This window comes from Rhododendron vialii, chromosome 8a (genome assembly GCF_030253575.1).
Source record: "Rhododendron vialii isolate Sample 1 chromosome 8a, ASM3025357v1".
NCBI lineage: Eukaryota > Viridiplantae > Streptophyta > Magnoliopsida > Ericales > Ericaceae > Rhododendron > Rhododendron vialii.
Window position 1 is genome coordinate 33,945,121 of NC_080564.1, and position 27,952 is coordinate 33,973,072.

General features: G+C 39.3%; 3 protein-coding genes and 1 long non-coding RNA gene across 11 annotated transcripts; 1 reads left to right on the forward strand and 3 right to left on the reverse strand.

Moving 5' to 3' along the window:
• Positions 1–63: 63 nt before the first annotated feature.
• LOC131299282 (small ribosomal subunit protein uS8my-like) lies at positions 64–2,727 on the reverse strand. 4 transcript variants are annotated; one of them, XM_058324928.1, is made up of 4 exons: positions 2,556–2,727; positions 1,977–2,208; positions 869–1,029; positions 64–434 (listed from the first exon to the last, which is right to left on the reverse strand). In XM_058324928.1, the coding sequence occupies exons 2-4, from the start codon at positions 2,104–2,106 to the stop codon at positions 336–338; spliced, it is 390 nt and encodes a 129-aa protein (XP_058180911.1). In that variant the 5' UTR covers positions 2,107–2,208; positions 2,556–2,727; the 3' UTR covers positions 64–335. The 4 variants fall into 4 exon arrangements, with proteins under 4 accessions (XP_058180911.1, XP_058180909.1, XP_058180908.1 ...); XM_058324926.1 differs by having other exon boundaries at positions 2,294–2,635; XM_058324925.1 differs by having other exon boundaries at positions 1,977–2,219; positions 2,556–2,631.
• A 1,331-nt stretch (positions 2,728–4,058) lies between these two features.
• On the reverse strand, positions 4,059–17,401 carry LOC131299223 (uncharacterized). 5 transcript variants are annotated; one of them, XM_058324844.1, is made up of 12 exons: positions 16,913–17,401; positions 15,050–15,276; positions 10,878–10,933; positions 10,689–10,760; positions 10,148–10,506; positions 9,936–9,986; positions 9,766–9,854; positions 7,036–9,243; positions 6,822–6,899; positions 6,599–6,710; positions 4,961–5,011; positions 4,059–4,835 (listed from the first exon to the last, which is right to left on the reverse strand). In XM_058324844.1, exons 1-12 carry the CDS (start codon positions 17,273–17,275, stop codon positions 4,785–4,787), a joined length of 3,717 nt encoding a protein of 1,238 aa, XP_058180827.1. In that variant the 5' UTR covers positions 17,276–17,401; the 3' UTR covers positions 4,059–4,784. The 5 variants fall into 5 exon arrangements, with proteins under 5 accessions (XP_058180827.1, XP_058180826.1, XP_058180825.1 ...); XM_058324843.1 differs by having other exon boundaries at positions 10,148–10,509; XM_058324842.1 differs by having other exon boundaries at positions 10,686–10,760.
• Positions 12,214–13,886, forward strand: LOC131299286 (uncharacterized). The gene is made up of 2 exons (XR_009190674.1): positions 12,214–13,188; positions 13,580–13,886. It is a non-coding gene; the product is annotated as an uncharacterized LOC131299286 (long non-coding RNA).
• A 7,328-nt stretch (positions 17,402–24,729) lies between the features above and the next one.
• LOC131299267 (dof zinc finger protein DOF3.1-like) lies at positions 24,730–26,765 on the reverse strand. The gene has a single exon (XM_058324913.1). It carries the CDS (start codon positions 25,725–25,727, stop codon positions 25,095–25,097), a length of 633 nt encoding a protein of 210 aa, XP_058180896.1. The 5' UTR covers positions 25,728–26,765; the 3' UTR covers positions 24,730–25,094.
• Positions 26,766–27,952: the final 1,187 nt, after the last annotated feature.

Here is a 27,952-nt window from a genome sequence, read left to right on the forward strand (position 1 = left end):
TGAAATTGATCAACCCTAAACGGCCACATGGTATTCTTGCCATCACCAAAAGGAAAACCAAAATGTCAAAACCATAGATTTATTCAAGAACCAAACATCTTGTGTCATACCTAAACAGACTCAACATAAAGGATGAATGAAACTTGAATCAACACCGTGTCCGCATATGAAAACAATCCTTAGGAATTGAACCCTAGGAGGTATAGCAAGAGAAGTTTTGAGTCTTATAATGAATTGTCCCACTGCTGGAAAGGGGAGTACACTCTTGTACAAAGCAAAAGGCAAGGAAAACAAAGCTCCTTCTTTGCCACCTGCTAAATATATCCAACAAATACTCAATAGAAATACCCCAAAACCTGACCACCCACATTTTGTCGGATTGCCTCTTCATGATCCAAAACTCCATTTGGTGTTGTAATCACGACATAGCCCCACTGCAGGTAAAGAAAACTACACTGTTATCATTTGGTTCTCTCGCATGGTAGTTTATGAGTTGATTGTGCACTCATGAGTAAACCATCTAAAGAATAATGATACTTTGGCATAACAAGAAGAATGATAAATCTTCAAAGCACAACGCACAAAGCATGAACATGCACTAACGAAACCTGTATCTTAATAAGAGAGATTCATATTTTCCTCTTCAATGTACATAATTCCCTCATTAACTAGTAAGCCCATCAAAATGGCAAAATTGTGCAGTCATCAGTGGCACTAGTAAATTTCTGTCTGAAAATTGATCACTTTTAATGGGGACCTAATGTCCGCAAAAACCTAAGGATAGCTCATACTGATCAAATTAACTTTGAACTAGTGTCCTTTTTTTCAGGGCGCAAAATTGTTCAATTGCTACAAAAATTACTCATACCTGATGTGTTGGAAGCTTATTGAATCTGTACTTCTCAATATCTTGGGCCTTAATGTCCTGCCTATACATGAGAGCCCGGCAATCCTTGATCCTTCCTTGCAGTTCCACAGTTATCTTCCCAACTCGGTGAGGATCATGTACTTGGAAATCTTTAATGTAACCTGCATAGCAGATTAACAAATCAGTATCAGTATGCCGCAAAAGTTGAAATTCGCCTTCAAAGTCCTTAAAGGAGCAAAATCTTACTTCCTCCATGTTCAGAGGAAAAAAAACTAGCTCAACAGGGAAAAATCGCTTCATCTCCATCTCTGATTTTTTCTTTTCGGAACAAAACATTTTTTATTAAATGTGATCAGCTCAGTTGGTGAGGCCATTTTGAATGTCATAACGCATAGTCACTGGCTCTCCCTAACGGATGTCATAACGCATAGTCCTCGGTTCTCCCTAGAATCCTAGTAGTTACCAACAGTTATGTTTGCGAACAAAAACTAATGCCTAAATAAGACAGGGGAGCAAATATGTTGTTGACCTGCTCACTAACGTTCCTTTGTCAAAAACAAGTCAGGGCTCATGTTTTCAGCGCCCTCAGCTTAAGCTATCCTCTTAGTTACAATCCAAAGAAAGTAACTTTGGCATGGAAATTCCCCTCCAGAGTCCTCAAAATCCAAACAAATCAGTCTAAACCATAATTCTCCATATAACTCTCTTTCTTTCGTCGATCCGTACCAAAAAAAAAACCCCCCACTTATCTGTAGGCAATAATTTCTGAGATTATAGATTATGAACATTGAACTCCCTCAAATTAAGCCAATACATCATTCGGGCCAGAACTACGCAAGGCATCAATCTAATCTATCTACACAGAAACTCCCATGAGCCTCCGCACTTACTCACCAACACAAAGCTAAAATCCACAACATGTGACAATTTCTCCTAAAAGCGTTAGAAACCCTTTCAACAGAAAACCCGAACACCAAGATCAACCAGCACAACGCACCAAAAATCTAAATCTCACAAGCAAGGATTAGGGTTTTATTGGGTTGGACCCCAAGATTAATCGAGGTGGGACGCCTGAGTTATCAGAAAAGGATTAGGGTTTTACAAGTACCTCGGTATTTCATAATGTTGAGGAAAGCGGCCATGACGTTGGAAATGGGTTTGAGTTGAGCAGTGGCAAACCCTCTCTTCTCGGCGTTCGCAATCGTGCTCAACGCGTTGTTCAGTATCCTCCTTCCCATTTCTTCCTTCCGCTAACCCCTTCGTTGACTGTGATGCCCAGAGGCTTTCGAAGCGTTTCTTCGACTTTCAATTTTGATTTTCAGAACTCACTTGCAAACACCCTTGCAAAATACTCCATAAAATTAAAATAAAAAATTAAATCTAAGATCCACTATGTATATCAAGGTTGTGAATCCTGTACCGTACCGGCCGGTACGTACCGGATTTGTGTAAAATCGGTAAGTTATCCCTCAAATACCGTTCCGGCTCTGATACCGGCGAGTACCGGTGATTCCGGCCGATTTCAGACGAGATCGAGCTACCGGATATTCCGGCCGGTACTAGTTCTGCACGGATTGTGACTGAGATTCACAACCTTGTCTTGATCAGAGGGAAGGCGCGCGCGCGCGAGAGAGAGAGAGAGAGAGAGAGAGAGAGGAGGAGGAGGAGGAGAGAAAAGGAGCTACACCTGTTTTTTCCATGGCTGGTTGTGAGAGAGACACGCAGCAGTGGGTAGTAGCAGACAAGAACGGAAGCTGCTGGTGGAGAGAAGGGAGTACAAAAATTTGGAAACCCTAAACTGAAGAAGGACCAAATTACCCTTTAACCTTTTCTCGGGGTACTTTTGAAAGTTTCATACAGGTGTCCGTCCGTGTGGTATTGTACATAAAAGGAGAAAAAGTGGTTTGGGGAAAAGAAATATGGTTGCTGAACAATGTTATAACCAAATATATAATTTTTTTTATATTTTAACGATAAATCCGAAATAATACCCAGTAACATACCGGTACGTATTGTTCCAGTGGCAAATTCGGTACCATGTTCGAAACGGTATTTCAAAACCTTGATATATATGTTCGGACTTTGAGCCTAGTTCACTACTTCACATTTTAAACAAAGAACTACAGGGTACATCTTCCAAAGTAAAAATATTAGAATTTCTGAAAATGTTGTAATTGGCAAAACTGGATTAACTATTAAGTGTGTTTGCGAGATTTTTTTTTTCTTCCAAATTTTGAGATTCTAGCTTTTCAAAATCAGTTTGGAGTGCTTGTTAAAAGTTATAGATAACAGATTCTCGGATCCTATGCCACCGTTCGATTTGGGATTTTGGATTTAAATTTGTAGGTAATGAATATAGAGAGAAATAGAGTAATGATTCGAAATAAGGGTCATAATTTGAGAAAGATAGAGAGAAAAATGAAAGTAATGATTAGAGAGAAATAAGATAATAATTAGAATTCAAAATCCAAAACCCTTAAAAAAACGGGGTCTGAAAAGCTAAAAAAAGTATTAAATTCTCAAAATCCCAAATCTAGATTTAGGTAGTTTTTGGAATTCTGTAACATAAATTATCAAAAAATGAATGAAAATTTCATAATCTCGCAACTGTAACAACACAAGTTTTTCAACTTTTGCTAAAATTCAAAATTTAAAATTTTCAGCAATAACTAAAATCTAATATCTGACTAGTATCTCAACTTCTACTAAAAATTGAAATCTAAAATCCGCAGTAGAATTTGAAAGTAAAATCTAAAATTTATAGCCACTTCTCTAGCAAACATGCCCTAATTTTGACACTCCTCTTATATGCATCTTCCTATCTTTTTGTTGTGAACATTCAATGTTATTTTTGTTATTTAGACGATAATGTATGAATAATGTAGAAGATAAAATACATTAAAAAACCAAACGAAAATAGGTTACGAGAACATTAATAATGTCATGTTCTGCAGGAAAATACCTACCAAAAACAAAATAATTGGCTCGAATTGTGTCTTACACTCCTATAGTACACCCCTACACTTCAGGTCCCGGTTCCTCTTTATACTCCCTTGTTCCCGAAATGTAGTGGCAGTGTTTAATTGTACCTGAATAATGCATGCAACATATATGATGGGCTTGATTCATTACCCATAATAGCTTTCACAGGGTCCCCAATCTCTATTGGACTTTGGAAAGACACTGCCAATTGGATTTGCAAAAAATAAGAATATATTGCCACAATATTTCTGCATAAAAAGTCAATCAAATAGCTTCTCCCTTGCATGGAGAAACAAGAAGAAGAAGAAAGAGTTGTTGGACTTATTCAGTAACATATACTATGTCAACAAAAATTGATACAAAGTGCTAGCTCTTGGTATCCTCTCTAGACCTTGTCCAAGTCAGCTAGCCCTAGTTGGACTATCTAACAAAATTTACATGAATTTTGAGAGAGAGAGAGAGAGAGAGAGAGAGAGAGAGAGAGAGAGAGAGAGAGATTTTATTATCCTTCCAAAAATGGGGGCCAGGGGAATGGTCATTTTACAATGTAGCAGCCAGAGCAACAGCAAACTGTGAAATTGCCATGAAGATCCACCCAAAAAATTACGGCCTGTAGACCTGCTTGAGAAGGTGTGCGCCAAATTTCTTTTTTTCCAAATTGCTCTAAAACCGTTGGTATTTACCAGAGACATCTCAAACCAAGAGATCAGCGTCCAAGATTTTCCATGTTTGGTCAGGTGACTACAAGATTCCCGTGCATAACTTGGCAAGAGCATCTTCAAGCTTCATGCAAAAGACTGCCTCTAGCCCTTTCTTACCATCTACAAATCAATTTTCACACAAACTGCTGTGCAATCTGTGGAACAAACCTTGACATAAGTAGAAACCTCGAAGGTTCATCCGGGCAACATAGGGTCTACAACGAGAAGAAGCATCAGTTTCTTGTATTTGAGACAGCGTAGTCTTTAATCATCTGTTTCAGGTGCTGCAACATGGTAAGATAGTGGTAAGTAAACATATTTAGGAGGCTAAAGTGAAACACAAATAAAATCATCTAGTGGCAAACAAGGAAGTAAGTTCAAGATTGAAGATGACTGGCTGATTAATAACCTGCAATTCTTCATGAAGGACTATAAATATTTTCTTCAGCCGTTTATGACTCTGCATAAGATGAATTGTAATGGAGTCAGACTGGGAATTTCAATTGAAGAATATGTCCAAATAGTACAGTATCATTTTAGTCTATTCGTATTGCTATATCAAACTTCGATACAATTCTTTTAGGGTTTTTTGGAGTGAGACATTCCTTGCATTCTCCACGTAAGAAACAATCCACCATTTGCCAAATACGTTAACTCATAAATGGATACACCCAAAATTTAGAAAAGCAAAGTTAGTGCAAATTAAAGATGGCTACTCAAAGTCTCAAACCTACAACCAGAAGACAACGAAGAGAAGAATAACATGATTTCTATCCTGTCCATGCATTATTCATGGAGAATTGACAACATGAGCCAAGCTTGAAAAAGAAGAGGATACAGTACATATATACACTGCTCAATGGCTAGACCGACATATACGCTGCATGATGCAAACTTAAGCCCACCGTAGCCATAGAAACCATTAAAGTTTCGAATGGATACAAACTTAAGCTCACATCCAATGCGGTGAGTAGGGGTGTCCATGAATCCGACCCGACCAAAAAAGGCACAACAGACGGTTCCAATCGGCTAAGTCGGACAGGTTTGGGTCCAAGTCAGGTGTCGGATGCGTAGGATTAATTCCCACCTGACCAGACTGAATTATGAATAAAACGGGAAAAACCCTAAGTCCTCCCTGTATCCCGATTGATATTTTCAGTTCCCCCAAAAGCGGCAACTCTCTCACTTTCGGTCTCACCTCTCTCTCTATCTCAGTGACTCAATCTCTCTCTGGATCTGGCTATGGGAGTGTAGATTCATGACTCGATCTCTCTCCTTCACTCTCTCTGTCGACAATGGTTCTTCTCCTCCCTCTCTCTTCGTTGACAGTGGTTCTCCTCTTTCTCTCTCTCTCTCTCTCGATCAATCGATCGATCCGGCTGTGTGTAATGTGGATGTAGCTTTTCTAATGATTGATTTCTTCTATATGGGTTCGTTGACTGTGTAATAGATTTTGTCATTTGTGTTACTGTTTGTTACACGATTGTGCAATAGGTTTCGTGCAACTGGTTGTTCCACACGACTGTGTGTAAACTGTAATCAGTTTTGTGGTTCCCTCTCTCTTTCTCTCTCTCCATTTTTTTTCTTTTTTGATCTGATCACCGTTGATGACTCTTTGTTACACAGAGTCTGTATATTTTCCTGACCCGTGAACCCGAACAATCCAAAAGGACAATCGGTCGGAACCCGAACAGAGTTCGGTCGGTTTTGGGTCACCATTTGGCAAATCTGATCAATTGCCAGTCGGGTCCAACCCGACCTGAACCCGCTCAAACCCGACCCATGGACAGCCCTAGCAGTGAGCCATGATGAGTGACAACACTCCAGATTTTGTGAAATTACAAATTTGCGAAACATGTTAATCCAGAATTGGAGATGGAAATTATGACAAGTTGGAACAAAAGAGGGGGATATTGGATGAACAAACTTATTTATGATGATTTTGATGCACAAAAAGACTTCAACATGGATTTAGCAAGCACTTCAACCACTATGTGAAGCCCGGTGTATATGAAACCTTACAAGAAACAACCAAAATAAAGCTCACCGTCCCACACTGGCGATAAGATTCCCTTAATTTCCCCAAAATGCTATGATACTTTTCCATATCCTTCCCTTTAGCATTTTCAAGGTCCCTTCCCAGTTTATGGAATTCATTCCTGCAACAAACAAACCACACGGTCTTAACCAACAAGAAATGGGACCAACACATCCAATTCAGTGGCGGAAATCCCAGAGCCTTGAACATGAGCAATAAAACAATATGATACCTGTAATTCTCCAGAGTCTTGTTCAGCGAGCAGTAGCTATCATACTTCTCACGATATTCCTGCACATACTCTTTGTACCTAAAGATTCATAATGACAAAGAAAAACAGAAAAATGAGAGCAGAGTTCATAACCTTACGTGACAGTTTAACCTAGAGAAGATTAAAGGCAGAGAAATCATGATGACAGAATTAAGAAACTCGTATGACTACTTACTGAGAAATGTTCTTTATTGGTTCCCTAAGTTCCGGCTGCTCCTTCTCATACTTAGAATATGAACAACAATTGTCATCTGAAGAAGATTCCCTCCTTTTCGGACCCCCTTCATTATTCTCTGTTACAGAAGTATCCTTCCGCTTATCACTTGAGCCAGTCACTGTATTTGACCTTTGTGTTTTGCTTTCTTTTGCAAGATGAGAAACCGGCCCCTGTTTAGTATCACTCCTTTGTAATGCATTAACAGATGCTTCCTTATGAGTTTCTCCAAACCCTTCTAGCCCGTTCCCCTGGCTTGCTCTAGCTTCATTATGCCTAACCTTACCACTCACGTCTGTTGATTTTTGAGTACCTTCTGAACGATCTACCCATGACTGGTGCTGCAGGCCATGGGCCTGAGATTGCACAACCCTGTGCTGTGGTCCTGTTAAATCGTCAGCACATTGTTCAGGAGTCCTCTTAGATGAACCCTCAGCATTTCTAGAGGGCCCAACCCTTAATTTCGGCGGTGAGAGCTTTCCCGAGTCTACAACTGTTTTTCGTTTTACCTTGCTCTTTTCGGAATTCCAGTCATCTGAAGTACTTGGTTTATTCTCTGACTGTTTAAATGAACCTTTTCTCTCAAATTTCTTCTTAGCCCCAGGAGTTTCCTCAGGCAAAGGCTCGCGAAGTTCACCCAATTCCAATTCTGAAAGCTCTCTTTGAAGAATTTTGCCCCCTGCGTTTATGATAGGGAATCTTTCCACATTATTTCTGTTGTTATCCTGTGGGGAAAACCCCATGTGTGAGTTTGAAACCTCTCTAGGCTGTTTTAATTTCCCACCTGGTTCACCATGTCTCCCATAGTTATACGAGTCAAACTGTGATGAGTGTTTGTCTCCAAAAGCACCTTCCTTGGAACTTCTTGGCATCTTTCTCTCTTGGGTATTGCAACCTTCATCTTGTATTTCCTTTGAAAGTCTATCTTTTTGGGCAGGTAAACTCTCTTGCGATTTATGAGTCGTTTCAGAATATTTAATGCCACGTCCCAAGCTCTCTGTATGTATTCCAGGTCTTTCTGCTGTGTCAGTAACCTTAACCCGTGCACTGATATCAGCAGCCTTTCTTCCTGACTCCTGATAATCCGAAGCAGATATACTATGGATTCCTTGGATGTAGCCTTTTTGTAAGCCAGAATCATCATTTTCATTCCTAGAGCCTCTATTCAACGTTTCAGTGGAATGGCCATTGTAGTTGTCTTCACTGACCCTTTCAGGTGATAATATTTTAGGACTCTCCCGGAAGAGAGATTCCCTACCGCGAGATATTTTGGGTTGCAACAAGCTTCCAACTTTTAATCTTTTTGAATATTCAGATTTCTCATGAAGCTGCTCTGAATGAGAGCCCCTTTTAGATTTACCTTTGGATATCCTCTCGGAGCTCTCAGTTTTCTTGTTCTTGAAACCATCCGTATCAATATTTTCTCTTTCGCCAAACAAATTTGCTATGTAAACTTGGCTCTCTTGATGTTCTTGGTAATCAGGGGAATAGAGTCTAATGTCTTCTACAGGTATTTCACCCTGTATATTAGAAACTGAATTCCCAGAAACCGCCATTTCAGTTCCATATGCATCAACAGGCAAATCTTTCTCAATCTCAACTAAACCAGAGCCACTGCCATCTTGCCTTTCATGTATTCCATTTGGTAAAACCCCAACATCAGGAGTCCTCCATGGAGTTGGTGATGTAGAAAACCCTGGTTCACAAGTTTGCAATTTCGGCTTTGATTCCTTGTCATCATCACTTGTCATGATATCCACATCCTCATCAGAGCCCTGCTTGCTGTTCGAAGAGGCATCACTTTCACTGTCACTGCTACTTTTGCTCCCACTTCCCACAGGACTCTTACTTTTGCTTCTGCTACCACTATCACTTCCACTATCACTGCTGTCACTTTCACTATCACTGTCGCTTCCACTGTCACTGGAGCTACCTGCTTGACCTTCGCTATTGTCAGAAACCTTTTTCTCACGAAAAAGATCATCAACATGATGTTGGATATTGATTTTTGCAAAAGGATCCAAATCTTCTCCATTGTTAGACTCTAAATGTGCCTGTTTCTCCAATTCCTCAGGAGAAGCTTTCTCTGCAGAGTTTGGAGTGGGAGCAAAAATGTCATTATGCTTGTCCTCAGGGGCAGGTGTTGGGTGCCGAAGATAATCAGGAGAACTGCAAATATATATCATTTAACATCAGATAAATCAAGGATTGCATGATAAATACATCCAAAACCTACGATAACCACACAAAATTTACAAATGTAGATAAAGATGCAAGTACATCGGCACCCAAATTGATGGTATGAGAGCACACAGTTGGGGACTGCTCTTCCAGTAGCAACACATTGATTAGTAAAAAAAGACAGAAAATAAGCATGAGCAAACAAAATTTAAGGTTATGCTAGGGGGGAGGACAGAATCTATAAGTACTAAGTTTATCAGAATATATCGCTGCCTCGTGATACAGTTCATGTACCATTCTGGTTCAGTTCATCCATATCTTTATGGAAGAAGCAAATGTGGAGATGAATCACTGAATTAGCAATGGAATAGAAATCAAAGTTCAAATGTACTGGTTTCTCTTTTCTATTGACTCCAATCCACTAAAGCATAGAACATATAAACAATGTCACTGTTATTCGTAGCGAAATCAGACTATGCAGTATGAACTATAGAAAAGGTCGGTAGGTACCTTCCATTTTCTGACAAAGGTTTCTTGTAGTTTTGCACCTCCACTCCTGGCTTCAAGATATATCTTCCTGGCGCTTGGAAAGTTGCAATCTGATGCTCAAAGAAAATAAGAAAACACGTGAGACATTATCTGTTCTTACAATCAATGCACGAAGGATTAGGACCGCTTACCTTTTTAATTATAGAGGTAGGAATGGTATCGCCTACAGCTTTCTCTAATGCCTATCAGATGGGACAAAAAGTTAACAAGGCTGTCGTACACAAGGGATGCAACGAAAACGAAAACTAAAGAGTTGAGAAATTCCTATTCAAAGGTCCTAACCAAAAGAAGGATTAGTTGCAGAAAACCACTAATTTGACATAGGCAGTTATTCTGTGCATACCTTTACACTCATACCCTCAGGTTTCTCCAAAAGTAGTGAAATCAGCATGCTCTGCATATCCATTGGTTTAGCTCCTAAATTCCCCTTGCGTCCGGGCTTTTCCAGCAGTGCTCCGCTATTGGCCCTGTTGGGCATTTCTTTCTCAGAGTTGGTAGCATTCTCTTTACTAGAAACATGAATGGACATAACGTCTTCTACATTGGTATGGCCTTTAGTTAGATTTCCTGCTCCGAATGGAGATGCAGGAGGAACAGAAAGCTCAGGTGGTGAATGTAGGGGAGAAACTGAAGGCCTGCCCTTCAAAGTTGTAGCCGAGGGAAATCCAGGTTTATAAGCAGATTTAGGAGGGCCCCCAAAGGCTACAGATGCAAAAGAATAATGGGGAAATCACATAAATGTTTCCACGAAATACACAAACAAGTGAGTTGTTAAAAAGAAGCAAAAACTTTGAAGAAGCAGCTGAAACTAAAGTGCTTGAGTCATCATGGTGAAGTTTAACTTTAAAATAGAGCTCAGAAATGTGCATTGACAACACAACTACCTGGAGGCGTTTCAATTTTCCTCTTTTTGAAATCAGGATCCTTTTGTTTGAAAGGCTTCTTCCCGGGGTTAGCTAGAATCAAGAAAAGCATGTTAGGTACATAATCGGTACATGATACTGTAAAAAGGTTGGAAAGTGATTCTTAAAATAAAAAGCAACAACATAAAAAAGCGTTTAAAACAAACTTACTCTCCGCAGCAGCTAATGCCTTCATTGATGGGTTTCCAGGGTCTAAAACAATGGCTCTGTGGTCAAGAAAATAAAGCATACATCATCCATATCATCCAAAAGATTAAGCCTGGTTTTCAGGCATTCTAGGTACAGGAAGAAAAAATAGTGACAAACTTGCCTTACGTGTTAAATTGTTAACCATCAGATGATCAAAAAGCTTAAGCGCTAAAGCTTAGGGAAGACTTCCTAATTATTTTCTCAACTCAATTCACACATCTTTGGCATATAGGAGTCAGGACAAAGTTTCTAACATGCTCAGCGAGGAGGTCTTCAATATTGCATAGTCACCAATGTAACAGTAACGTTCCGAGCTGTAAGCTGGCACCATTGTTTGGCATCAACCTATTCTCAACACAATAAACACGTCTTGACCTACAGGAATCAGGACAGCGTTCCTAACATATCAGTGAGGAGGTCTACAACGTTGCACACTAGGAAAAGAAAGAAAAAATGTTGCGAGCCGTAAGCTGACACCATTGCTTTGCATCAACCCACCGCAAAATGAAATCTAACACAACAATACAACAAACTTCGGGAAGAAAAACCCAACGATTAGATTTCCAATGTGAGTATGAAAAATGGAGGCATGGATTCTGAACTGGCTGACCTTGCTTAACCTTCACATATTCAAAAGAGATGTGTTTATTCCTACACAAAATGAAGAGATGCATAACCAGTTAAGTCTAAAGCTTTCTCTGCATTTGGGACAATTAGACTAATGAAAGAAAATGTAAACCACAATCTCTCTCTCTCTCTCTCTCTCTCTCTCTCTCTCTCTCTCTTTTCTGATGGCACGGTGTGCCAATACCCTTGTAATACCCGCCCCGGATATTTCGGTATTTCAATTACTTTTAATTGAACTATATATTTTGGAAGTTAAAAACTGTAAACAATAGAATTTGCGAGGGTCTTGTGGGTGATTTGCGATTAGAACATAAGTTAACAATACGTCTCGCTTGCACACAATAATCTTTCTATAGGTTTACAAATATCCTGGGGAGATATTTCTCTCCATATTTATCTTTTGTACGTGTATAGGGAGAGGGAGAGAGAGAAAGAGAGAAACGGTTGAGAAGAGGAGAAGAGAAAGAAGAGGAGAAAAACCCTCGCTTGTTCCTCACCAAATTATTCGAGGTACCAAGAGAATTTCTAAATTCTTGTAATAATTACTGAATGTTTATATGTGTATCTATTGTGTCCTGTTAAATTTTCATAACTTTCTGAGATGTGTAGAAAAAGATAAAAATCGTAAACTAAAATGTAGTCGGATTCCTGTTTTGTGCAGACAGCTTACAGAGCTGCGTCTTTCATTAATTTTTTTTTAGTTAAACGATATTTCTGATTATGGGTCCTTATGAGTCTGAAAGATTGATAAGTTGGTGATGTTTTGGCGTTGAAATTACTAAAAAGTATTAAGTATTTGATTTTTAATGAATTTTCGAACATAGACTATTCTGCTGAAAATTGTGCTTCGCTGCACAGAATTTCTGAGTTTGAGGGAGATTTTGACTAGGTTCCTTTATTGTGAAAAATCTGAGAAAAATCAAGGATAAACTTTGAGATGTTGTTCTGATCTCTACCAAATTTCAGGTCATTTTGTTGTATGGTCTAAGTTTGACGGATTTTACAAGTTGTTGTATCCCTGCTGAGTTTTGTATTTGCTGCACTGACACATTTCGGAAAAAAATGGTCATATCTTTTAACTCGGGTATCGGGTTAGCGCACGGGTTATTGATTCTAAAACTAGACTCGTATGTCTTTTGGTATATGTGAAGGTTGTGGCTTAGTTTGTACCAGGTTAAATCAATTTTTGATTCGAAGTTGATAGACGTGTAGAATCTGTGATTTTGGACAGGTTATGGTGTAACTTCGGATGAGCATAACTTTGTCATCAGGACTCCGTTTTTAACAAACTTTATATCAAAATTTATGTACCGGAAGTGTACTTTCTAACGGTGGTGGTTGCATGAACTAGTTCTAAACCTATTAAATGTTATGATCATTTTAAGACAGATTAGTTGTGGAATATGTTATCTTTTTGGAGAATTAGGTGGTGTTTGAGTTTACACTTATTGTAGGACATTTCTAGGTATTGGCATGGACATATTTGTATCCGTTAGACATTGTTTAGCTTCTTGTTAGCTTTATAACCTTGTGTCGAGTATTCGTTGAATTCGTAACTAATATGAGTTAACTTGTGGCTAGGTAAAGAGCCGGTCAATCGGGAGGTGCCGAAACCTTAGTTTGGCATACTTCGGTCGACACAAAGGTGAGTGTGTTTGATATGGTTATGTTTAATAAGGTATTACATGGTGGTGGTTGTGTATCACGCTATTTGGGATTTAGCTAGTGTTATGCATGTTGTTGGATGTTGATTATACCGCCGAAGGTTTGTGTGTGAGGCACATCATGTCGTAAGCCATGCCGCCTAATTAACGGTAGTTGGGAGCATGGTGTGTGGGACACCATTCTTGGGGTATATGGGATTATGGCAGACGTGCCACTGCATATGTTGTGATTATATGTGTGTTGTCTTTTTGAGTACATAAGCTGAATTTGTGTGAACTACATTCAAGTGAGATGTACCTTCGGGTATTGTAGTATTTTATTGAATGTATTCTATATCTCACACACTCTGGTTTTCCTTTTTGGATTGCCAGGTCACAGGTGGTCGTAGAGTTGGTCCACTACCAGTCGGCATTTTGGGGACACTTGGATTAGTATCGAGTGTTAGTATTTTTGGTCGAGTCGGTTGTAACGGTCAAACTCTGATTTTTGTTAAAATCATTTTGTGACTAATGTTGTCAAGTACTTTATGACTTCAAGTTTTTAATTATGTGGGAAACTCCGTTAATGTTTAATTACTTGTGTTGGGATAAGAGACAGCAACTTTTGTACTATGTAAGTTCGTAAAGTTGTTGACACCTTGTTTATAATAATGTTAAGTCTTCCGCTGGGGTTTTACTCTATTTCGTGTATGGTTTGTCATTTAGTTGTTGTTATTTGGTGTGGAATGCCATGTGGTCGTGTTGGTTCGGGCCCACTTTGGGTGTCGTTCCGGGACGGGGCGTGACAACCCTTGACTAAAAACTCAGGCTTCCAAAGGTAATGGCAGATAGCACATTAAAACAAGTATATTGCCGAGCATATTGTACAGTTGTACCCGGATTTCGATATATATAGTGCCATCAGCCAAAACATAAGATCCTAAGAGACTAAACCCTGTGCTCTGCAAAACTATATATACTTCACACTAAAACCAAAGATGTAACAGAATCTCTTGAAACAAATCCCAGCAAGGCTGGAGCCAATAGAGAGATTCCTACGAAACATCCGGTAAAACCAACTGTTCAATAGAATCTATACTGGACTTTCTTCTTTTTTTTGAACGGCAAAAAAGATTTCATTAATCTTGAAACTATTACAAGACTAATAGGAGAAAGGAGACAACATCATGTTCAAAGAACAATCAATTGCCCAATCCGAGACCCAAACCTACGATTGGCAAGAAACCAATCGAGAACATATACTGGACTTTCTTCAAAGGTAATAGTGGAGAAATATGCCTTCTGAGAATCGAAGATCAGAGAAATCCAACCAAGTACCAAGAAATCCACCATTGCAAGGTAACAAATCCTTTGTGTGATAACGTGAGCATCCCCAGAATCAATCTATTTAGGATTGCCATGGAAAAGGTGATTGCATAAAACCAGCACAGGAACATAAACTAGAAATTTACGTCAAACAGGAGACTTATCCAGGTACTTGAAGTAGAAAAGACGGATAAATTAACAATATTCTCTGCAAGCGCAAAAATGGAAATTAGAAAGGCAGCGAGTTAAGGCCCAGTCTCAGCTGGTGAAAGCCCTGTATGTACCCACGAAACTACGACTTACCGAGGCACGTGGCTAGTAAAACATAGAGACTTAATGCCAAAAACAAACTAATGCATATAGGAGCATACGTATAAAAGTAGAGTTTAAATAAATGAGAGAAAGAGAGAAACATAATCAATCAATGTTGCTGCTTTGTTTCTGGAGTTGTCTCTGCGCTTAATGAATAATGAGGGGGCTGCTCAGAGAGTTGTAAAGAATCAAGAGGACACTACAAAAGTTAAATTCCTGACACACCTTCGTGATTTTGACTTCTTTTCAGCTTCCTCAGACCGCATTTTAACATGGTTTTTAGTTGATTCATCCAATACACGTTGTACATTCATCTTGCGCCAGGCACACCCTGATTCGACAAGCAAGCCATTTCCATCTTCACCACTTTGACGCTGTTCGTATATGTCACAAAGGTCTCCCATTTCACGCGACCATGTGAACCTAAAGTCCTTACCGCCCACATCAATAACCTGGCGCAACAAAAGTTAAAACCATGATTGATCAACTGCTAAAAGGTTGGTGCAATGGAGGTCTAACTGACATTACACGGCTTCACTGAGTGAAACACAATCCAAGTAGCCGACCAAGTATTTAGAACAACGCTCAGAAAAATGTAATGGACATTTCCACAAGACTGAGCTGCTACATGACATGCACTGAAATAATCCTCTCAATAAAATCAAAACAAACTGAAAGAACACAATGAGAAAGCATTTCCAAATATTTGATTTGATATTCTTTTATAGTCTCAAAGATTCTCCCAGCAACATATGCTTCTTTGTACACGCCATTTCTCATGCTATCCTTCTCAATGCTGCAGACTTTTTGGGTGCCTGCAAAAGCAATCACCTACTATCCACTAGGCCACTAGGTCATAGCGCCAATGTGTTTACTGAAGCATCAAGCATAATGTTCAAAAGCCCTGAGTCAGTTTAATTCTAAAACTTGTCAAATAAATCATTTACCAGGTGGTGCTTAACATTGCTCAACAATCTCATCTCAAGTACCTATAAATCTAGAACCAAAAATTTACACATCAAGGACTCAAAACTTTTAATTGACCCAAAGTATCACTATTAATGGGAAATATTCACTAAACCGTTGCTGGAAATGGTATCCAACTCCAATTTTAACTGAGCAGTTTCTCCTTAAATTTCCATTTCTAGAACTTCACTAAAAAACTTTTAACCTTTAATCACATAGCACTTAAGTATATCACTACTCTGTTTTCAATTTACCAAAAAACCTCTAAGCACCAGACAGAGACCAATTTACTAACATTTCCCCTATAGACAATCTTGATTGCCCTATTTTTCCAAAGAAACAAAATACAACGCAATGCCTAAGCACCAACAAAAGTATGCACGCCTCCAGCTCCAACATTAAGCACCAAATTACAATCTCAGTTTAATATCATCGGAAGAAGTCTTCCATCACTATAACTGCAAAGTGAAAGTATACGAATTTGCACATTTTCAATTTAATCAAACAGCTCTAAGCCCGGATAATGTTAGATTTCTTGAAGGGTTCCAACCTAAAACCAATCGGCAATAGATGAAGTAGCCTCTAGATTATATTAACCAAGCTTGGGTGGCTTTAAGTGAGCAATGTGGAATAAAGTCCAACACTCTCCTCATGTGCAGCCCGACATTATGTAGAGGTATGAGTTGAGTAGGTGACTAATTGACTCGGGCGTAGACTTGACCAAGGACGTGAAGCCTTCCGTGTTAGATTTCTAGGAGGCTTTCATCCTAAAATCAATTGGCAATAAGTGAACACAGGTTTCTTGGAGGGTTTCACCATAAAACCAATTGGTAATACGTGGAATAGTCTCCAGGTTATTCTAAGATTTCCCTAGTTTCTTGGACGGTTTCACCTTAAAACCAATTGGCAATAGGTGCTACCAGTCCCAATTGCTCTAGTTTTCCAATTACATAATGCACTGCCATGACTAGGCACCAACCAAAGTGTGTACAACTCCAACATTAAGCACCAATATTCCAAGCTCAGTTTAACTTGATCGACATTTTATACCATCACCACAAGATCAAACTTGAAAAGGATTTACACAATTACACATATATACATCGTTCAAAGGAAACATACGTTGCCAGAAGGATTGTTAGGGTTGGAATCGAACTTGATCCGCGCGCCGCCGTGCGCCTCGGCGCGCTTGACCTCCTCCACGAGGTCGGGCACGAGCCGTATAATCATGGCGAAGTCGAGAGGGTTTCCGGTGACTAGACTGAACCTCTCCTCCTCCGCCGCCGCCGCCGATGAAGGCGCCGATGTAGACGGACCACCGGACGAACGGCTGCGAGGACCAGCGGCGCCACCGACGGAGAGGCGGCCGGAGGAGGAAGATGGGCGGTGGATAGGCGGCGGATGGAGGCTGTTGCGTTTACTACCGGCGCCGCCTCCTCGCCCGCCGCCGCCTCCACGGCTGAGTTTGCCGGAGTGTCCGTACATTGACGAGGTTAGGGGTAGGTTTTACGGGGCTGTGACCGGTGGGTGGTGTCGAAAAGGGCAGAAAGGTCTGACAGAGGAGAGGGAATCGAATTTGGAAATACCCCGACCGGGAATTATGCTTTTTCTTTCTATTTACCCCTTCCTATTCTTTTCTTAAGGAGCTTCGTTTTATTTTAGATAATTACATTTTATTTTACAATATATATAGTATAGATATAAATTTATTCAACTCAAGCATATAGTAATTGATTTAATTATTTCCTAACTTAAAATGAAATTTGGTTCCGTATAGAGATATTATTAGGGATTATTGAGAACCAATTAAATTTCTGGTTTTGAATTATAAATTCCAGATTTTAGATTGAGAAACTTAGTAACACCACATTTTTTATTTCATAGACACGAGTGTGGTACAAAAAGCATTTTTAACTCCATCAGCACATAGATACAAGTGTGGTGATTCCATTGTGTCGAAATCAAACCAAACCGAGCCTGATTCCATTGTGTCTATAAAGTTTTACTCCATTGACACACAAGCACAAGTGTGGTGGTCACTTCCATAGAGTAAAAATACATGGTATTAAAATACGTTGTCAGTAGCACTGCTCATTTAGATTTTCGTACTATAATCAGAATTTGTAAAAGTACTCTGATGGCATGTGCATGATTAGATTATGTAGAAGGATTCCGTGGGTGAAAATGTAATCAAAATTCAAAAAGTTCCCTTGAATATAGTTTTTTAGATTCTGCATTAAGTAATTTTACATTATGGATTTTTTTTATTAGCTCCCAAAGACCTATAATTCCAGTCCACATCATTTTGGAGCGTGGGTTGGTATCCTGCTCTCCGTAGACTTATTGTAATTAAAAACATGCACATGATAGATATGATAGTACAGTATATGTACAAACAAAAGTAGAGAAAAAGAATGAGGCTTGCCAAACGAAACTAGGTTCTTGATCTAAGGGGATGGAACTAAAAGAAAGTACTTCTATGATTTAATTTGACCGGGCAACATTTGCAAAGGAAGGTTGTGAATCTCGTTTCGTACTGGCCGGTACAGATCAAGGTTTGTACTACAGATACGATCTAGTCGGCTTTCCTGAATATTTGGGTCTTTTGGCATTTCTCGATAACCTGAGTAAGCAGTTTGGCTTTGTAAATCTTTTTTGTATCGCATGTTAGCTACTCCTATGCTTCTGCTTGTAGCAAGAACTGAGTTAGTACTAAGAGATTAATAACGTTATCCTATTCATCTTCGCTGAAAAGCAAATAGAGTGGGCTTTATGAGTTTGGATAACATTGCAAGCAATCTAGGTATAAATTCACTACGAGAAAGGCGTGCAAGTTTTTGGATAAAAAATAAGCAATTATGTACATAATATTTTCAAATTTCCTTGCACCAAATTACACAACTAATTGAAATCTTGAAATTGGTGCAAAGATATGGGGCGCTATTTATTGATCTCAAAATTGCACGTCCTTGGTGGTGGACGGACATTTTAGGACGGAGGGAACAAGAATACAGTAATTTAGAGTTTTTTAAGGACCAGGAAAACACACATCCTGTATCATTGTCTTCTTGAAGTGTCAAGTTCAAATGGGAATGTTGCATGTTTACATAAGATTTTCAACATGCATGGTGAATAGGGCCAAGCACAGGTAGAGGATCCGGTTGACAACTGATTCCTTAGTTCCTAAACGTAGTGATTTAGCCCAACAAACTTCCTTAATCGATAACTTCTTGGGTGCTTCATTGCAAAAAGAATCTGAAATTTCCTTATACTGAAATATGATGCAGAAAGTGGATTATTCATTGGAGATGAATGTTTATGATATGTGTTCAGATGATCTTCACAAAAACACTGGAAAGTACTCCTCGCTGGGTGTATATATACTTTTGCCTTTCGCTTTGATGATTTTAGCTTGGGACTTCTGATGGTACTCCTTCTGCCGATTGACCATGTTCTTCACATTCTACTATACGATTTTGCGAAGTATTTTAAGAGAAATTAAAAAAATGAAAATATACATCTGGGTAAGTGAACAAAGATGTAAGATGACTGACATGTAGACGTACAAAAATGCCAATTCTCGACAACATCCATCAGATTTTGAAATCCTTCTGGTTGATGGAGGGATCATCAACTGGAAGCTGTAGTTAACCATCAGGGCCTGCTTAAGAACAAGGCAAGAACTTTGATTAAGCTTTCTATCCTTGGACCTTAGATCGCATGTATCTTGCCCTGCTTCTTTCACAGGCTTCCGGTGGATGCGCTTCAGCTTCTGCGGGAGGGGATAGAGAGAAACGCCAGATGTGTCAACTTTCAGACACCATTTGGGCGCCTTAATGGGAATCGAATGGGTTACAAAATAACAAGATTGCCATTGCCAGAGGTTTTCTTTCATAGTTGTATGTACGTAGGATGATATATACTTCCATATAATCCAATGTACTTCCACGAGATCCTTAACTCAGAGTCTTGAGTATCAGCTGTTGTGGCAAAAAAAAAAATTGTTCTTGAGTGAAATATATATGATATTGCTGTTGTGCCGACTCGCAAGGGTTGAAGAACTGTTGTTTCTGGGCAAGCTGGGTTAATCAAGAAAATGGTTAATTCATTTAGGTGAAAGCAATTTGATCTATTTGTTCAATTTACCATTGATATTAATATCAATTATGATTCGTCAAAAACCAGTGTTTGGTAACCTGGTAAAAGGATAGTACACTGAGGATGGTCCACTCTCAGGACAGGAGGAAGACATTCCAAAACTAATGTTTCCCAAGTAGCTAGCAATCCCTAGTGTTGTTCATTCCATTGTTATTGGCTTTGTAGCCCTGTTGGCATGTGTAGGTGGATAAAAACTGCCTGGTGCTAATAGTAGTACGTTGGTGGAACGGCTTCATGTGCCTCTTGATTGGAACCCTAATCTGTAAAACAAACAGGGGTGAGCGCACCTATGCTTCTCGTCGGCAAAGGCCCTCCGATACTAAAGTTAGTATCACGTACTAAGTCAAACCCTAATTCACAGTAGGAAAACAATTTAGTTACCATGTATTGCGTACCTCTTGCCTATAAGTTTGCCTTGTTTATATAGGTGTACTCATGCTTGCTGCCCAAGCAATCTTATTGCCCTAGGTTTTCCATCTCGTATAGGAAACCCATAATACTCCAGATTCTCGTTCCCTTATCAAATCACCTCTTTAGTCCTTTCCGGACTTCTTTCCTTAACTAGCCGATCGAACATCCTATTTTCATTAGGAGATTCAACGTAGATCCTTTCTTCGCGGGACCCTATTCCATTACAGGGTATAGCTGTACTGGAACCTTCTGGAATATTCCTACTACCTTATCACTTAAGACAGGATTCTTCTGCTGTTCGGCCATCTCATTGCCTTTCGATCATACTCGTTTCCGGCCCCTCATGCTGTTTGTCCTTACCGCCGAGCACCACCTTCTCGGCGGTGTGATTCGTTTTATTTATCATGTGGTCCCCTGTACCATGTGTTTGGGTACTAATTGTGTCTGTTCGGGAATACCTCCTTACAGCATATATGCATCCTCACCCATGAATTTGAGCAAAACCGTGTAATAACAGAGGTTTTGAATATCGCTTGATAGGTACGTATGGAGATATTGGACCTCTGGTATTTGATAGGCCTATTTTGGCCAAATAATCCAAATGGATTATTTGGCCAAAACAGATCCGATACGTGTATTTAAAACATTGACCGCTATAACAATGTTTTCGAGTTACATTGACTTGCCAATCGGGGTGGTTCTTTCATCAGAGGTAGTCTATAATCCACTTGTGGTAGTTTTTCATATTTGTCTCCCATCATACGAATCGAATTCATTTACCTCTATGTGCTGAATGGAAAGAAGAAGCGATAACCGTAGGTTTAGCGGCGGACCGGGGGGTGGGGGGCAGCATCGTGTAAGTTTAACTAATTGGTGACACAAAATTTAACTTCAACGCGAGATTGTATATCACCCCACTACTAATTCCGTCAAATAAAGAGACTCTGGGGGCCAACCTTCAGTTTGATTGTAACAAAGAAAAATGAGAATAGTTGGTAGGAAGAATCAACGGCGAATAAGACGGGCTATGATTTGATTTCATGAACGTGCTGCTTGTAATGCACAAACACCATGATGAGTGTAGTGCCCTAATCAGTACCAGAAGTGATAATGAAGTCACCGTTATATTTCAAGAAAGATGGTAATATGATGGTCCATTCTCTCTCTCTCTCTCTCTCCTATTGTAGCATTGGACACTACTAGCCTGCTTCATGAATGATGTGGTTCCCTCTCGTATTTGCTACTCATTCAATAGATGGAAAAGGAAGATGGGGTGGGGAGGGGGAATTCTTATAGTCAATAACTAATTTCCATACTGATCATTAAAAGAAATTTTTTCTGATGAACTTTGTCTGTCAGTTGTGCTGGCAATGTCAACATTAAACCAAATGGACTGCAACAACTTGCCGGGTAGTTAACTTCAGGGTCCCGAAATTAGTTGAGGTGCGCGCAAGCTGATTCAGACGTCCAATTATCAAGGGAAAAAAAAAAGCCATTTGGGACATTCTAAATCAAATGTTATCCCCACCACTGTAAAAGTGCAAATCTAGTTGAGAACCTAAATACACACAATGAAGAGGCAAAGGGGAAAGACGTGGATCGGGAAAAATTATTCCATACTGTGAGTCTTTACCACCATACATCAATGTGAGCTCAAAGTGTACAAACCCCAAACCAATTGTGTGGAGGAAAAGACCCTATGCTCTTGGAGCATAAAACAATCTCTCGTGGATTGATCTCGTGTCAAATGTGATGTCAAAGTCAAAATTTAGCATCAAGAATGGCTAGATTCTCTCCACCCTTGTGCCAAATTTAACAATTTTGCTAGAACCACAAACACATCACACAACACACAAACAAACAAACACTCACGGCACATGTGGTGAGTGTGGAGCCCACATGTGTCGTGAGTATTTGTTTGTGTAATGTGTTTGTGGTTCTAGCAAGACTTTTTGCAAATTCAATGCCAAGTTTTTGACAAGGTCATTCGTGGTGCTAAATTATTAGACGATTACCAAACTTGCCATCACCATCAGGGTCTGGAAAAAAACGTTCGCAAAGGAGAAAGAAATGTGATTATCAAAAATGACATTACAATGGTGAAATAACGTTGTTGTATCAAAAAAAATGACCCTATAACCAATCAAAGAATGACTTTAATCAACAATGTCATTTTAGACACCAAGTGCTCTAAGCTCGAGAATGAGAGTCCAACTACCATATTAGCTCCAATACCGTAACGCGAATTAGAATCGTTCGAATTTTCTCTTCTACTTTTCCCAAATATTTGCTACCACCACCAAGATCCGCACCAACTGCTGCTCTACCCAGGCTCGCGCCTAAGTTTTTGCCACATGAATTTTCTCTTTGCCAAAAAAAATAAGGGTAAAGCCGACAACCTAATATCTCTCTCAGATCTGAATTTAACTGGGGTAGTACCACCTCACTGCTCTAAAATCCTATGGTACATTAGGAGTAGATCACAAGAAATAGAGGACCACACTGTTTAGCCGACTATTATAGGAAGGACCATTATTAAGCTGGAGTAGGATCCAAATTGTCAATGATTGATAAAGACCACCACTACTATTGTGAGGGTGGCAAACCACAGGAACAATACACTAAAAAGTCAAGAGCTCAGGTAAAAGTCACATTTTCAAATGCATTTTCTGAAACTTCATCAAGAAGTACCTTGCCAGTTACTAGTTCTCAGTTCTCACAATTTAATAGGAGGGGGCTAGTTCGTTTTGGGTCTCAAAATCATTGCGCACAGTTTCTAACAGATTTTCACGATATAACACTAGTTGTTGGGCTAGATCACGACGGAATAGCACAAGGGTGCATTGAATTAGTCTAGTAATTGACCAATCACCATCAAGATCCATGGAAATTGTCCTAACCCCGTTGATTTCCCAAATTTGAGCCCACAAAACTTGATGACATTTTCGCTCAGCGGGCCCCAATGTGTTGCAATTTTAGCCTAAGTGACTTCATTGCCCCACAGCCCCGAGAAGGTTTTGGTTGTCGGGTGGTACCACACGCATGGTACTTCGTCGGCAATCTCAGCTATCCAAAAATATTTTGAACGGTCCGAATTTCAGAGAGAGAGTGGTCGGGTGAGGAGAGAAATCTAAGGCCGTCTCAAACACACTTGGACGCTAGCATCGCCACGGGATACCCGCTCGGCATCCAAAAATTCCTCCACAGCCACGGTTGGTTAAAGATGAATTTTGTAAACCCTAGAATGGTCCATAAATGTAGACTAGGCAAATAGTCGGCCATGGCCCACGCGTGAAGGGGAGCTACTAATGACCGTTCAACTATTAACAATAATGGACTATTCCCACTACCTACCATCTTAAACTTTTTAATTGATGAGGGAAAGCTCCCAAATGCACCCACAAACCCACAAAATTTCTCAATACACCATCACACGCTTAAGACAAAATGTGTTCTTTTTTAACACACATGATCGGGTATCCGGATCAGCTTCCACGCATATCAAATAACAGGAGTTCAATCTTACCACCCATTTGCTGGAGGGTCCAATTAAAGCTGGAACAAAACTTCGTATAAGCCAACTCCAAATGAGTTGATACCACCTAAGAGATTTCCAACAGGACTTCTTGAGATTTTAAGAAGAGGCAAACTCTTAAATTTCATGCCTTGACCAGGCCAACCTAGGGGTAAGCCAAAACTAGTAGTTGCTTCATACCAAAAGAAAGTGGTAAGATTCAAAATATATATATATATATATATATATATACACACACACATAAGCATACCACAAATGATGTCACAGCCTCACAACATTGCAATGTTAAATGTTGGTTATATAAACAAATCAAACTTGGTTATATATTTTAAATGTGGTCGTATTTCTAAGCTAAGGAAAACAAAGTCAAACTTCAAAATAATGTTTAATTTTAATCTTGTAAATCTATTACATCCATACATGCATGGTTTAAGTATATATATACTTCTGTCAAAGTCACTAACAATTTACACTGATGCTATAAGAATTGAACCCCGTCTACTCCCATTTTCCACCATGTTATTATTATTATTAGAATTAAAAGAACAGTCAACACAAAACACATAAAATAAGAATTTGGTGTAGGAAATCAATCAGACAAAAAGGGAAAGCAAGGTTAAGATATATACTAATAATAATCCAAATCCAGAGAAATTGAGCCTTGTCTAGGCATCACAAGACAATGTAGGTAGATTAAAACTTGATCCACAAACAACCACCACCAAACAACCCCTCCCCCCCAATCTTGGACGTCAACATACGCGCATTGATGCGCATTGATACACCCGGTATAAACGCACACCTGAGTTATAAAAAAAAAAAAACGCACACACAATACAATAAAAAAAGGCTTATATTTACCAAATTGTCAGAGTCAGTAGAGATAACATCACATCTCTAACTCAAAACCAAACAAAAACAATCCATCATAAGCTTTCTTTCTTTGCTCTTTAAAAAACCCATACAAATTAAACAAGCACCACACAAAGATCTAACCAAAGAACCATTGCTAAAGTTAAAGCTTGTTTCTTTCCCTCCTCACCAACATATATTTTTAGTTTACGTAAAGACCAAATTAGAGTTCCAATAATCACACCCCATCATTACCATTTAGCAACAAAATTAAACCAAAACAAACTCTCTCTCTCTCTCTCTCTCTCTCTCTCTCTCTCTCTCTCTCTAAGAAGTTGTAACTTTTAATTACTGAAAGTTCGAACCTGGTGTGTAAATAGAAAGATCAGGCCACCCATTGCCGCCGCCGCCCCAATTGCTAGAATCACCCAAATAACCCCCTGAATTACTATTACCACTCTGCAACTCCACCTGTGGATCCCTCAGCATCTCATGATGGCCTGACTCCGAATTCGAATTCAAATTCAAATTCGGGTCTCCCCCAAACTCACCCAACTGACCCAGCGACCCATGTGGATCCAAACCCTCGAGAAAATTACCGAACTGACCATTTAAAAGGGAACTAAAACTCCCACCGACATCTAGCATCCGGCGGTCCTGATCCACCGCTGGCGAATTGAACACACTTGATTGCTCTATCTTGGGTACCGAGGAAGAAGAAGAAGACGGCGTCGTTTTGGGTTTTGGGTTTGAGCTACGCTTGGAGTTCTTTCTCGTGCCGCCGCCGACCGGGATGTTTCTGAGGGCGCCACCCTTGGTCCAGTACCGCCGGCAGTTCTTGCAGAAGTGGCGGGGCTGGGAGAGGTTGTAGTTGTTGTAGTAGCAGAACTTGGTGTTGGTTGAGTCGCAGCGCGGGCATTTCAGCTGCTCGTGCTCTGGGAACTGGGGCTGGATCTGGGTGTACGTTGATGGGTCTTGCATTTTTCGCACCGAAATGGCTTGAAATTTCAGGGGTTTGAAGAAATGAATGGATTTGAGGTCAAAGTTCTGGTCTTAGATGATGGGGTGATTTGGGTTTGTCAGAAATGACTGGAAATGAGTTCGAAGTTTTTGCGTTTTCGATGAGTTGGTGAACTGGGTTTCTATGACATGAGATTTTTTTGGAGTTTATGAGGTGAAAGGGGTTAGAGAATTTGGAGATCTGAAATGAGTCTTTACCATTTTTTTCACAACAAAATCGCCTGAACTGACCGACGTTGAGATCAAAGTTTTGGTTCTTTGTTGCGAAGAAGGTTTTCTTTCCAGAGTCAATGGGGTGAAAGGTATTGGAATTTCTGGAGATCGGAAAATGGCCTTTCGATGGATGTAAGAGCTAAGAGAAGCCGTGAAGTGGCGAAAAGCTAAAGAGAAACAGAAAAGAGGAGCGGATCAAAAAAAACAGAAAAGAGGACAAAAAGGGGTCAATTTATTTTGACCAAACAGAAACAGATTTTGAGAGGAAAACCAGAGTCCAAGAAAAAGGCAAGAAAGTTCGAAGGCAAACCGAGTCTTGGGCGTTTCTTGGATAGAGAACCAGAAAGCAGCAGAAAGCGAAGGAAAAAATTTCAACTTTCTCAAATCAATGAACCCATTAAAGAACTCGATATGAGAGATTGGTGATTTGTGTCCCTGGATGAAGAATCAAGAAAAGAGGAGAGAGACAGGCAGATGGAATAGATTTGGCTTTGTATTTCTGATGCAAATGATCTGTTTCTCAGGCACGCGTAGAGTGGCGACCACGATTCATATAGAGAGAGAGACTCTCTCTCTAGAGTGTAGAGACTCTGGAGCAGACTAGTTACTGGTAGGAATTGGGATTGGCTAAAGCTGGTGGAGTCGGGACAGTCCACAAATTGTTTTTAATTAGTGAGTAATCCTGCTTAAGATTAAAATAATCTTCACTACAGTTAAAGATTGGAATCCATGACATTCCTTTATTCTTCGCTGCAGTAGGAAGTGTACAATAAAAGATTTGTGTGATTGGTCAATGGAGTTTTAACAATTTTTTAAATGGAAAAAAGAGGGAACAAGTGTCGACTAATGTAATCATACCAAGATTTAAGTATCATTTACCTTAAACACTCTTGCTAACAATAAAGTCAAAAAGGAGAAGTTTTTGAGCGTAGATTATGAACTGCCCCAATTTCTGGTTTTGGTACACCTCATTTGGACATTCTCCATTCTTGAATCTTGTAATTTCTTCTTCATTTGGTGTGTTTTGTTCGTCTTTTTTAAATTTTTGTTAAATTCATATAATATTTTTTGAATTAATTATTTGTCTCGATGAGAAGAATCCAAAAAGTATAAAATTATAACCGAAAACAAAAAAACATCAAACAACTGTCTTATTTGTCTTATCGAATGATGCTATGGTGTTCCCGGTCATTTTGGAGACACCGTAATTTTTGGCATAATTTTCACCATTATAAGCATAACTTAAATCCATTACAAACATAACAAAACACAAACAAAGCATAACCAAGAAATATTCAAAAAATCAACCAAGGCATAACCAAACCCAACCAACCTTGTCATGATTTTGTTATGCTTATAATGAGTTTTGATTATACTCATAATGATTTTGTTATGCCAAAAATTACGATGTCCCTAAAATGACCAGGGATAACGAAGTCATTCCTTTGTCTAAAATGCCTTCTTCAACAAGCACACGTAAAATAACCTCAAGTGGGTAATGGATTTGTGACATCGATTTCTTCACATGTAAGGAAGCTAAGCTCAAATTTGAAAGGACCATACACCAAAGCGGGTAAAAGGTTTTCAAAACGTATTCTCACGGTTTGACCAGTTTCAGAATGCAAAAAAAATTCTTATTTTTTAAGAAGGTAATTTCAAACTCAAAAATTATGGGTTTGTTAAAATCTAAGAATATGCAACATGGATCTTGTTTGAAATATCTTATCGAGATCTTTTATACGATGCAAAAAAAATTTAAAAAATATTTTTTTTTCATTATTTTTGAATTTGAAAATGTGAAATAAGCTACTTATTTTTTAAAAAAGATTTCTGGAACGGGACAGAGTTTTTAGACAAAACACTTTTAGTGTGCGTTTCTGTTAAACTAAATTGACTAAATGGACCAAAGTCTATATTTTCATAGATTTATAAGCATGTCATTTTTCTCACATACATCAACTAAAATATCATTT

Coding starts and splice junctions, on each gene's coding strand:
- LOC131299267 (XM_058324913.1), bottom strand. CDS start 25,727: ATGCAAGACCCATCAACGTACACCCAGATCCAGCCCCAGTTCCCAGAG.
- LOC131299223 (XM_058324843.1), bottom strand. CDS start 17,275: ATGTACGGACACTCCGGCAAACTCAGCCGTGGAGGCGGCGGCGGGCGA. Junction 10,510..10,688: donor GAAAATTGAAACGCCTCCAG/GTAGTTGTGTTG, acceptor CTTTTGCATCTG/TAGCCTTTGGGGGCCCTCCT. Junction 9,987..10,147: donor CTGAGGGTATGAGTGTAAAG/GTATGCACAGAA, acceptor CCCATCTGATAG/GCATTAGAGAAAGCTGTAGG.
- LOC131299282 (XM_058324928.1), bottom strand. CDS start 2,106: ATGGGAAGGAGGATACTGAACAACGCGTTGAGCACGATTGCGAACGCC. Junction 1,030..1,976: donor CAACATTATGAAATACCGAG/GTACTTGTAAAA, acceptor TCTGCTATGCAG/GTTACATTAAAGATTTCCAA. Junction 435..868: donor ATAAGCTTCCAACACATCAG/GTATGAGTAATT, acceptor CTTTACCTGCAG/TGGGGCTATGTCGTGATTAC.